The 12,637-nt window shown below is 40.2% G+C and overlaps 1 protein-coding gene across 1 annotated transcript in view; it reads right to left on the minus strand.

Annotated features, from left to right (window-relative positions):
- LOC131067766 (uncharacterized) overlaps positions 1 to 11,982 on the minus strand; it is a 55,645-nt gene extending 43,663 nt beyond the window's left edge. The window contains exon 1 of the mRNA XM_058002905.2: positions 11,781 to 11,982. Coding sequence (XP_057858888.2) covers positions 11,781 to 11,977 — 197 coding nt within the window. The 5' untranslated portion in view covers positions 11,978 to 11,982. The remainder of the gene's footprint in view (positions 1 to 11,780) is intronic.
- Positions 11,983 to 12,637: the final 655 nt, after the last annotated feature.

Raw genomic sequence — 12,637 nt, forward strand, 5'->3', positions numbered from 1 at the left:
GAAGAGATACTTAAACTAATCCTAAGAATGACTTAATGAAGACTAGTCTTGATAAGATTCTACCAATTTCAATATCGCCAAAGGATTACAACTCCACTGGAATTGGTGCGATCTTCTAAGGGTATTCAACGATTTTCAAATCACCAAGGAGATAGATACTATCAGGGAGATACATATCAATACTTCTAATGATGATTGAACTCTTAACCAATCTTAATGTTTCCAGTTGACCACACAAGGCGTTCTTACAATCAGTAAGAAGCTAGTGGTTTGGAATGTGAGTCTTATCAAAGATCAGGCACAACATTCGTCCTTCAAACTTAAAATCTAAATGATATTTCTACTAAGAGTGATTCAAGAAGATAAACAACCATGAAGATAGCCACAAGGATTGCAATAAAACACCATAACTTCAATATTTTATTGATCTCATAGCCAAATAAACAACAATTGTTCAACTTTCTCTCTTCACTACTCAATTTTGCTACAAACAATATTAAACTTACTTCTCTCCAACTTTCTAACTTTTCTAACCTTTCTCCTCTTTCAAAATGAAATGAGCGAGGGCTTATATAGCATCCTCAAATACAATGAACGGCCTGGATCAAAAGACGATCGATGGCTGAGATTTTGACACGTAAACCCTAATTAGGGTTTGTTACAAAAAAGTCCCCATTTAGATAAACATTATTAATCCATAGCCAATAAAAATTGGCACAAATAACGAGGAGACATAGACCAATAGGAATTAAGTTGCCACATCATCTTATAACAACTCTTCATCTAGAACTTTGTTCCCTTTCCTATGCTCTTTTCTAGCATATTCAATGAATCTGGACACAATTCCTTCAATCTCAACAATGGGAATCTCAAGAAGATTCTTCATTCATTCTTCCAAGTGAAGGACTTGATCAAAAGCAGTGAGAAGAGTCGTCTCCCACCTAGGCTCAAGTTCTTTGGTCTTCTCAATCAGGAACATAGTAGCATACATTTGATCTCGCTGCCTTTCTATAACGATGTTCTCTCCCTTGCAAAAGATGACCTTGATTCTGTCTTCCAACTCTTGGATGTCCACATCTGTCTCGATCTCAATCCGTCTATCAAGGATGGTACACAACACCTCAAACACCTTGTCTTGAACTAGATGGATGGTGCCTTCAACTCGGCTGCATCTGGTGTTGACGTCTTCAAAAAGAACTTCCTTCATCTGGAGCAGAGTTGACCATTGCAGGAGGCTATGGGTTCCTCCATCCATTATATTTTCTTGTGCTAGAATCCGTCTTGGTGTCTCTCTTATCACTTGCAAGACTGGGATGATAACATCTCTAGTGTGAGTGAATGCAGCTACAATTATCATTAGATTATGGATAATCTCAAGGACCTGGATAGCTCGATGAACTGTCTTCATCATTCTTGTTGCAAATTCAATGGCTACCTTGTAAGATTCATCAATCCAAGAACTCATGAGTTGGACTAGGCTCTTCACCCTCTCTGCCTCACTTATTGATTCAAGAAGAAGTGCATGTAAAGGAGATATTGCTGGATCCTGTCATCTCAAAGGCTGGTTAAGATGGCTAAAATAATTCCTCCAAGCACTGACCTCTCTTTCGAGCTTCTTATTCCTTTCCACTTCTTCTTTGAGTTTGTCTTTGAGTGCTTTCAGTGAATCAGTTGCTTCTTCCATAGCCTGCTCGGAGGTAAGTGGACCAAGACAAATGTTTCTAGATCATATTCTTCTGCTAGAATCTCATCCTCATATTTGTCCACCACTAGTGTAGCTATCTACACTTTTCTGGATCCTGTCTCATCTCTAATTACCTTTGACATCTTTGTGGCCTTCTTTTCTATTACTTCATGAGAATTTCCTATAAGGCTTTCCAAGTCAAATACATGTTCTTCCTCTTCAACCACAACTACCCTTGTCAACCTCTCTTTTAGCCAATCGGGAATGGTAGATCTCCTTTCCCTCACTTGTATTTCTTTAGGCAGAGGTCTATCTTCCCTAAAAGGAGATGTTGCTTCATCATCATTCTTTTCTTCTTGTTGCTCATTCGCACCAACTTGGGGAGATTGACTTGATGAACACTGAGGTGTCTGTCTTTTTCCTTGTTTATCATTCTGTACCATGGATTCCATAGACTCATCAATTTCATACACTATCTGCCTCTGATCTTCTCCTTGACTTGCTTCCTTTTCATGCCTAGAAGATGTGCTTGGTGGGCGATCAGGATTTATTTTCTGCTTCTTCTTGGAAGGCTCTCTCTTCTCAGGTCCTTCTTTCCTCTTTGAACCTTTGGAATGAGAAGTATTCTCACTCACACTTGCCTCTCCTTCTTCTGGTCTTGTTTCCAAGGTGAATGTCATAGATACATTCTGCTCCTTCAACTTTTGATGTTGTACGTCCACCCATCTGCGAGTGCAAGATAAAACGGGAGCCATCAAAGCTCTTAGGTCTAAAACCTCGGGCTCATTCCAATCTACCTTCACTTCTTTATCTTCCTTCTCATAGGATGATTGGAGGTATCTACCACTGTCCTGGGCTTGATCGGCTACTCTATAAATTTTGCATTTCCTGATGAGATCCAAGGGTAACCTAGAATGCATCTTTCTTTTGACCTCTACATCATCCTGGACATTTATCCAAAAGTCTTCCACTTGAAACTCATGTTTGTACTTCTTCTCGACTGTCTCTTCTATATAACCATGAGGATCAAAATTCTCCCTTGAGGCAAAGGATGTGAATGAATATAGAGATAGTTCCTTCTCCGCATCTTCCGCGGCCTAAGTATTAGGACACACTTCAACTGAGTTCCCTAGTAGGATGGGTACGGGAATTCCATTTCCATGCTTGTGTCTTGATGCCTTTGCATAAGCTACCAACTGCCTAGTCACCTCAAGTAGTATTATCCTGTCTGTAGGATATCTTGGCAACATGTAGGGAGGTGAAGGACATCCATGAACTTTGATGTATGTGAATTTTGGAAACTGAATGAACCATGCACCATGCTTCTTCACGAGCTCCTGCGCGTCCAGAGACAGTCGATTGTGAATCCCTCCTTGCAATGTCCTGGTGATATACATCGTGAAGGTGTCATTGACTAGCTTGTAGTCACTCCTTGGCGGATGATGCAGTTGAACATAAGAATCACAAACTCTTATTTCTCCGGGTCCTCTTCCAACAACTCCTCTGTGAGGTAGTCCTGCATACTCAAAACCTCTGATCAAGGCATATATAACATATGAACTCATGTGAAATGACTTGGTAGGCCTTAGTCTTCTCAACTGCACGTCCAGGCTGTTGCTAATGATTCTAGCCCAATTGAGCATTCCCTTTCCTTGGACGATCAGTTGTATGAAGAAGATCATCCACTTGTCGAAGAAGAAAGCTTGAGAGGCACCCGTGACCCGATTGAGCAAGGTTATCAAATCCTTGAATTCTTCTTGGAAGTTGATTATGTGCGGTGTATTGGGAATCTTGTTCAGGCGAGGTTTGCTCTTGAGTAGCCAATTCTTGTTAATGAAGTTCAAGCAGGAATCAGGATCATCCTCATAGATAGACCTAGCTCCTTCTAGACTTTTGTAGATCATGTCTCTATGTTCCAGGAGATGAAAGGCTTCACTTATAGCTTCCTCCGAAAGATAGGCTAAGATAGTTCCATCCTCGGCTACGATCGTCCTTGAGTGTGAATCATAGTGCCGGGCACACTCGATCATCAACTCATGACACTTGACTGCGGGAGGGAAACCTGCAGCCTTGATGATGCCACTCTCAATTATCTTCTTTGCAACAGGTGACGGCTTGCCGATGTAGGGCGCTTTTCGAAACTTCTTCACATTGAAGTTTCCTAGATTGGTGTCTCCGATATTGCTCCACTTGGACACGATCCTGGTCTCCAATTCGTCATTCCTCTGATCCTCCTTGATGAGAGCCTGTCGAGTAGTGGATCCTCCGGCCTTGGGGGTCGTCATTTGATACCTCTCCCTTGATTTTTAGCTATCAACCTTTGAAAAATGAATGAAGGAAGAATGAGAATTTGCTGGACAAAGATGTTTGATCTGAATTTCTGGTCCTCTCTTTGAATGAATTAACCTTCAATCAGCCTTCAATCTAGAAAGTATCCTCCAATCAGCTTCTCAATCAGAAATTCACCTTCAACTAGTCTTCAAATATCTTCCAAAATCTGGAAATTATCCTCCAACCTGCTCAATTTCGCACCTCCAAATCTGCTCTTCAAGTTCGCACAAGGGAAAATGAATGAATGATTTAAAATTGTCAAAACACACCTCCCTTATATAGGGCGCTCACCTTGCTTTGCCTCAAGGCCGACTTGGCAAATAGGAAATAAAATAAAGTAAAACTCCTCTTAAAGGATGGCCGACTTGCTTGTAAAGGCACGATAATGATTTTTGAGCGCTCGAGCGTAATTTTTTATTTTTTTTATTTAATTCCAAAGCTTAAAGGTGGATTTTTCATGTATTTCAAGGCTTAGAAATTAATTAATTAAATTATAAATGTCCTTATTCATGCGAATTTGTCTTAGTCTCCCAAATGTGTTGTAATAGGCAAATTTAGTGAAAGACTATAGGCTAGCTTAGGGAATGTTAAAGCTTGATTAAGGCTTGATGAATCTTCATTCCTTAGGCATTAAAATATTCAAAGTTTAGGTCTCTCCAAGGAGGCTTGCTTGAATTTTTTATCTAGGCTTGTTTGCTTCATTAATCAACATCCTTACAACCTAGATTTGCCATCTCCCATGTTCTTGCCATCATAATTTTGCAACTTGCCTTCAATTTAGCCTAAACAAGGTGAATAATAGGTGTTCTGAAGAATTTCGCCCTAGACCCTTTGGAAGGGTCAGGAGTGATTTTCTTGACTAGGCCTTGAATACCTCATTTTCTTCACTTCAAAATCCTCCGGAAGGCGAGCATATGCTTGTTTTGGTCTAACAAAGCCTAGGATTTCAATTTTTAGCCTTTCACATGGGTAAATTAGGTGCAAATGGGAATTTCACTCTGGACCTTTACGAAGGGTCAGGAGCGAAATTCACTTTTTAGGTCAAAATTCACCTTTGCTTGATCATTGACCTTCTCCAAGGCAATCTCCAAGGTCCATTCACCTTGACCACTAACTTGTCTTAACAATATTTTGAAGGAAACACTGCATTTTGGGAATTTCGCTCTAGACCCTTTGGAAGGGTCAGGGGCGAAATTAACCTTTCAGGCCAAATTTCCAATCTCCTTCACTTCAATTCATCAAAATTCCTTCAGTTTGAATCCACTTCTCAACTTGCTAGCATTGGTTTGATCCTCACAAGGCGAAAAAGGTCAATTTTGCTCAACAACCTAGCCAGGGACAAGACCTATCCAGAATTTCGCTCTGGACCCTTTGGAAGGGTCAGGAGCGAATTTCTCATCTGAGCTCAAAATTCACATTTTTGAAAGTAAAACATCTTTCCAAGGCACTCTAAATAGCTTCTTTCACTGTAGTCCAGGCCTGGTTTCACTCAAGTCTTGAAGGAAAAAGTGTTTTTAAGGTTTTTCGCTCTGGACCCTTTGGAAGGGTCAGGAGCGAATTTCTTTGTTTGTAGCTCATTTTTCATCATTTCAACTTCAATCCACCTCACAAGGCTAGGAAATAGTTCTTCTTTCATCCAATCCAAGTTTGACTTGATTTTGCAAGGCAAAATAGGTGATTGAAGGATTTTCGCCCTGGACCCTTTGGAAGAGTCAGGAGCAATTTTCCTCCTCTGGCCTAAAATCATCATTTTTGGAGACAACCATCAACTCAAGGGCAATCTCAAGGGCATCTTTTACCTTGGTCTAGGCATAGCTTAGCATAAATTTGAAAGGAATAGGTAGATTTTAGGATTTTCGCTCTGGACCCTTTGGAAGGGTCAGGAGCGAAAATCTTCTTTTAGGGCTATTTTGCCATCCTTTCAACTTCAAATTACCTCCAAGACTTAGAACATCTCGCCTCACTCCTCTCCAGGGTATAAAAACCAAAATCTTGACTTGATTTGCAAGGAAAAAGGGTGATCTTAAGAATTTCGCTCTGGACCCTTTGGAAGGGTCAGGAGCGAAAATCTCATTTGGCTTCAAAATTTGCATTCTTGGCAACCAAAATCCACTCTAAGGCAATCTAAATGACTTCTCGCACCCTTGTCCAAGCTTGACTTTGCTTAAATTTTGGAAGAAAAGATGATTTTAAGGATTTTCGCTCTAGACCCTTTGGAAGGGTCAAGAGCGAAAATCACTTTTAGGCTCAATTCCTTCATCTTTCATGGTTTCTAGCAACTCAAAGTCACTCTTAGGGGTAACTTCTCCTTGATTTTACCTTATCCCACACTTGATCTAGCAAAAAATTGATAGCAAAGAGAGGTTTTGAGAAAATTCGCTCTAGACCCTTTGGAAGGGTCGGGAGCGAAATTCTCATTCTTGACCAAAAATCATCATTTTTTCAACTTGAAACTTCTTTGCAAGGTAGAATTTCATCCTTCATTGCCCTAGGAACAAGGTTTCATGTCCAAGAAAGGTCAAAAAGGAGGCTCATAAGGAATTTCGCTCTGGACCCTTTGGAAGGGTCAGGAGCGAAATTTCCTTTCCTGGTTAAAATCCCTTATTTTCATAACTTCCAAACACTCTCAAAGGCTAGATCATGTTCATTCTTCTTCTCATCATGCCTTGGACATCAAGAATTGGCCAAACAAGGAAAGAAATGCCTCTTAGAGAGATTTTCGCTCTGGACCCTTTGGAAGGGTCAGGAGCGAAATTTCCTTTTTGGTCCAAAACCCTTCATTTTTCAATGCTTTCAAACCTTTCAAAGGCAACAAGAATGTCCAACCTTCCTTCCAAGATACCCTGCAAATCAAAAATTAGCCAAACTTAGGAGGAAATGAGCTTTAAGAAGATTTTCGCTCTGGACCCTTTGGAAGGGTCAGGAGCGAAAATCTCACTCCAGGCTAGATTGCTCACTTTTCAAACTTCAAACCTCCTCATAAGGCAAAATTAGATCATTTTCCACATTAGAAACAAGGTTTCTAGTCCATTGAGGGCAACAAATAAGGTTTATGATGAATTTCGCTCTGGACCCTTTGGAAGGGTCAGGAGCGAAATTCTCCTTTAGGCCAAAATCTTGTTCTTCAAAAATCCACCAACTCCATCTCAAGGCAAGATCAAACCAATTCATCCTCAAACATGCCTTAGAAACCAACACTTAGCCAAAATTGGGAAGGAAATGTGGGCTACAAAGATTTTCGCTCTGGACCCTTTGAAAGGGTCAGGAGCGAAAATCATGGTTTGAGCTTGGTTCTTGACCTTTTGAACTCCAATTCTCTTTGAGAGGCAAACATAGACCCTTCTTCACGCATCCCCATCAAGATCCTACCTTTAGCCAAGTAAAAATGAGAGCTTTCAAGAATTTCACTCTGGACCCTTTAGAAGGGTCAGGAGCGAAATTCTTCCTCTTGACTAAAATCCTTTCTCTTTCCATCTTTACAAGGCTAGAACATTCAAAAACATCACCAAGCATGCCTAAGGAAGCAAAAGTTTGTCTTGAAAAATGAAGAAATTGAAGTTTTCAAGGATTTTCGCTCTGGACCCTTTGGAAGGGTTAGGAGCGAAAATCACTTTTTGGGACAGCTTCTTACTTAGTTTCACTTCATTCTCAATCAAACTTGATCAAATCAACTTCCTTCACTCACTATCAAGACAATTCCTCATCCAATTTGGTCTAGGCAAGGTCCAACTGGGTTTTCAAGGCCAAAGGAAGGCAAGAAAGAGAGATTTCGCTCTGGACCCTTTGGAAGGGTCGGGAGCGAAAATCTCATCCTAGATTGGCTTTCATCATTTCAAAGCCTAAAAACTCTTCTTCAAGGCCAAAAATGTATCAACTTTCTCAATTACGCCTCAAAAGTCAACAATCTTGATCATTTCCTTCCAAAACTCCTTAAATCATCATCCAGTGCATTCATTCATCAATTTCTGAAATTACCACTTTCATCCCTCTCTGACCACTGACTCTGCTCAATCGACTCAGACCTAGACGAAAACAAGACTCTAACAAGAAAACCATCAAACTAGACTTACCCTGACCGGAGACCTATTCACCCTCTTCTTCAATCTCACCATCCTGATTCTCCTGAAAGGAAATACTTCATTAAGGCAAATTTAAGGTTCCAGGCAGACACCTAACGACCTCCCAAAACTAGGCTAGACTCAGCTTGAAAGAAACCCTAAAACGAGCTTTCAGAGATTAGCCCTAATCTAGCCAACCCAGGCAACCACTCACTCACTCAAAACCTAGCAAGCGGAGAGAAAAACTAAGTGAAAGCAAAACCCTAAGAAAAAGAGGGGGTCCCCATTCTAAAGGGGCGATGTGTGAAATGGTCACAACAGATATCAAAGTGAGTATATCCTTAGTAACACAGGCTGATACTTAAACTTGGATATCAAAGTGAGTATATCCTTAGTATCACACGTTGATACTTCACACTTGATACTTCACACCTAGGTGATGTGATTCTCATGAGATTAGTGATGAGCTCAATTAAAGTTTTAGGCCTATACTCCTAAGACTAAGAGGGAGTGTTAAATTATAGTTTCAGTCGTAACACAGAAAACTAAATCTGTTTGTATTAGCGCACAGAATACTAATTATGTTATTTACGATTTAATTAACATTGGAATTTAGTTAGTGTTAACTAACAAATTCGCTTTGCAAACGTTTAAGTTTGGTTAAAGTAATGAACGCCGGTGTAGAGGATTGTGGCTCCACACAGGGGTCACGACCCTATGTGGAACCACGTGGTTCCACATAGGATCGCAACCCCCTGTGGGGGCACGATTCCATGAAGACAATCGCATATATACGCCATCCTCCCTATTGAACTAAGTGTTCGATGTGGATAACAAAAACCAGAAAGATATCGGTGACATATATATACATTTGCCTTCGTACCTACAGAGGCAAATCGATAAGAGACAATCGATTTTCATTTCTTCGATCTGACTCTAACATACCAGATATTGAAGCTACAGCAAATCAGATTGCACAGAAACAATAACAGTCTATTTTACATTTACATAATAATCTAAGGTTGGCGCCCAATATAGGGTCAGACCAATAATCATTTACAAGTTACATTTATATATAGGTCTTGTCCTATCCACAAGTTACATTATACATAGGTCTTGTCCTATCCATAGCAAGATATAATTACAAGTTACATGTATTTGATCCCAGCCCTAAGTTACATCATTTGCCTTCACATTACATGTGTTTGGGCCCAGTCCTAAGTAGTTCGGATTGCATGAGAGATAATACATAGGAATTTTAATTGTCATTGACAACATTAAAATTCAATAGTCAGGTATCCGAGCTAGCTACAATTTTCAACATAAATTTCACCAGATAATCAAATCGATGACATAAGATGCCCACAATAGAGAACGCCCACAATAGAGAACGCCCACAATAAGTTCTACTTGATAAGCGAATCTGAAATATATGAAATTCAGGGGTAAAACTAACACTAACAAACACTAGGAACTAAAATCCAAGTAAATTATGCAGACAAAACTAACCTATCTGCAAGCTAGTTTAAACGATCTTGCTTTGTAATTTTTTGACAATGGCGTTGCGCTACCCTTCAGCCGCTAGGGTTTCTCCTCGAGACCGTCGGAGCTTAGCACTTGGGCGTTAAGCAAGGAATGCTACCCACGATTCCTATGGTGCTAGGGATATAGGTCGCAGATCTTGGCCTAAGCATTTCAATGGGGCTACGACCTCCAATGGTTGCTACAGGAGAGATGAACCAAGTTTTTGTATCGCAACCAAAAAGGGAGATTATAGGAATGCCGCTCAAGGTGTGCAGGGAAGGGAGAAGGAGTTTTTGTTTGGTGAAAGCTCTAAAGGAGGGGGATTGGTGGACGGCAAGTGTAATGGGAAAGCTATGGATAACTTTCAGGGTATCCAGGCTACAGAAAGGCCAACAATGTATCTAGGGGCTAAGTTGGCTAATGAAGTTAAAGAAAATGAGAAATATTAAGCTAAGTTGGGATTGATTGGGAGATTCAAGGGTTTCTAGCCAAGTATGTCCGACCTTCACAAATGGATCAGTACTTTTTGGAACCCCATTCTTGTGAGGGATCTCCTGATTTTCCCACGGGCAAGAGGTCACTTCATGGCATTTTTGACAATGAGCAAGTTCGGAAGAAGGTCCTCTGCGAGTAGCAATGGAGTTGGGAGAACAAGTATTTGCTGCTTCTAAAACCGTGGTATCTGACTTTCAATCCCACCACAGAATCCTTCGACAAAGTCCCAACATGGGTAAGACTTCCATACCTTTCTTTGCAATTCCGATTTGAGTCTTGTTTTGAGGCTATCAGAGACTCATTGGGTAAATTTTTGGGAGTGGATGAGGGTTCCCTTGTGATTCAGCACACAACCATTGCCCGTATTCTGGATGAAATGGATTTTTAAAAAAAAGGTTTTCCCGCTAATTTATTTTTGAAGTTTGGAGAGGGAAATTGCCTGCAACCAATTGATTATGAGGGCATCCCTTTCAGGTGTCGTTGATGCTTCCAGACGGGTCATATTGCTGCAAGTTGTGAACAAAAAAAATCAAACAAGCAGGGAACATGGTGGAAAAAAATTTCTGATACCCATTATGTGGTGGAAAATGGCAGCCAAAATGATCCTCCACGAACTTCAAATGAGACGAGTGTCACTATGTAACTCGCAGTCCAAAGACTCCACATCTTAGTATAATGAAACCTCTCCTTTTGTGCCTGAAGGAGAGCCCGGGGCTTTGGCTAATGCCAGTGTTGATATTGGTGTTAGAGTTGATGGAATAGGTAGGAGTAACAGTCTAGAATCGAGGGCAAAAATTAGTCCAAAGGCAAGATGTTGTGATGGGATGAAAAATAATGAAAATCAAGATTGGGCAAGGAGCCCGGATGTTAGGCATGTTCCTGTTGATGAATCCAAGATAGAGATGCAGGAAATCCAAGATAGAGATGCAGGAAGCTAGGGGTCTGGAGGAAGGTTGGACAGAGGTGAAGAGGAATAGGGACAAGAGAGTAAAGGAGGAAGTCTCTTTCAATAAGCTTCTCCGTTCTCATGATAAGGACAGTACCAAAACCAGTATGTAATGTTTGGCCTGTTAAGGGGTCTTGCATTTTGATGCCTTGTTGGTTTGGGGAGGGGGCTCCCTTGATGTAGCCTCACCTGGTTTGGGCCAAGTTTAAATCCCAATATATTAATATAAATAATGAACAATTACCGATAAAAAACCAGTATGTAATGTTTGGCCTGTTAAGGAGTCTTGCATTTTGATGCCTTGTTGGTTTGGGGAGGGGGCTCCCTTGATGTAGCCTCACCTGGTTTGGGCCAGGTTTAAATCCCAATTTATTAATATAAATAATGAACAATTACCGAAAGAAAAAAAACTGACCTATGTGCAAATGAATAAGAAATGAAAAACATATGAGCTCTATAAGATTGAATAAGACAGATGAAGAAAAGAAAGTAATATACCGCTTCTAATTCAGAAAAGCCCCAAAGTAAATTTCACTGAGATGTCTAAACCAGAGAACGCCCATATTAAGTTTTACCTGATAAGCACATCTCAATAACAGTGAATGATTTCAGGGGTAAAAATACCTTTCACAAACCCTAGAAGCCAAATTCCAAGCAAATTATGCAGACAGTGCTGATTAGTATGCAAATGAACAAAAAATTTAAAGCATGAGTTTGAAGATTGAAGGAAAAAGTAAGATACGGCGTCCGAGAATGGTTGTCGCGAGAGTTGATTAAAGATACTGTTAATGTGGGGTTGGAGGCATAAAGAGTTTGAAAAGCCTCCAAATCACCGGATCGCGCAGCACCATGAAGTTGAAGTGCACCGCCATTAACTCCAACTTCGCTCGATTTCTTCAGCCGTCCCGCCATCACCGCAAAGAAGTAAATCAAATACATCAATGACTTGAATTTCACTTGTATATGGGAATGAAAACAAATACTTTTTCGTTAGCACAAATAATTAAATAATATTAATATACAAATTAGGAGTGTACTCATAATTTAAATGGTTGAACTTAAAACAATCAAATTTAAATGTAATATTTAATTCTTGCTGATGCTTTTGGATTAGATCGTGTTTGTAATATTTAATTTTAAAATATAATGGTGAAGATGTATAGTCCTAGATTTGGAAGAGCGATTTTTGGATTAGATTGTGTAGTAGTAATATAGCCTGCATCAAAGTTGACTTGGGTCATGGATTTGCTCCTCGATGGTCTTACGTTCGACTCTGAGGCCCGGACTCACCTGATGCACCTGGCTTGTGGGCGTCTTGGTACATCCCCACTTGACTTGTCTCGCCTCAGCTCGCCCCTTCCTAAACCCCAACTTGGCAATAAGTAAGTCCAAGGTAAGGCGGGTTGGGCGTTGGGTTGGGTGCGGGGATACCACTGGCGCAACAAAAAAATAAGTAATATAAATCTAATCAAGAAACTACTCTTCCAAATCTAATGGATCGTAGAACTTCATGTCTTCTATAGTCGTAGATGTCAAAAGTTGATTTATTAAGATGTTAAAATTTGACTATTTGTTTAGATGAGGATTTTTTAATTTTTC

The sequence above is a fragment of the Cryptomeria japonica genome, chromosome 5 (genome assembly GCF_030272615.1).
Source record: "Cryptomeria japonica chromosome 5, Sugi_1.0, whole genome shotgun sequence".
Taxonomy (NCBI): Eukaryota; Viridiplantae; Streptophyta; class Pinopsida; order Cupressales; family Cupressaceae; genus Cryptomeria; species Cryptomeria japonica.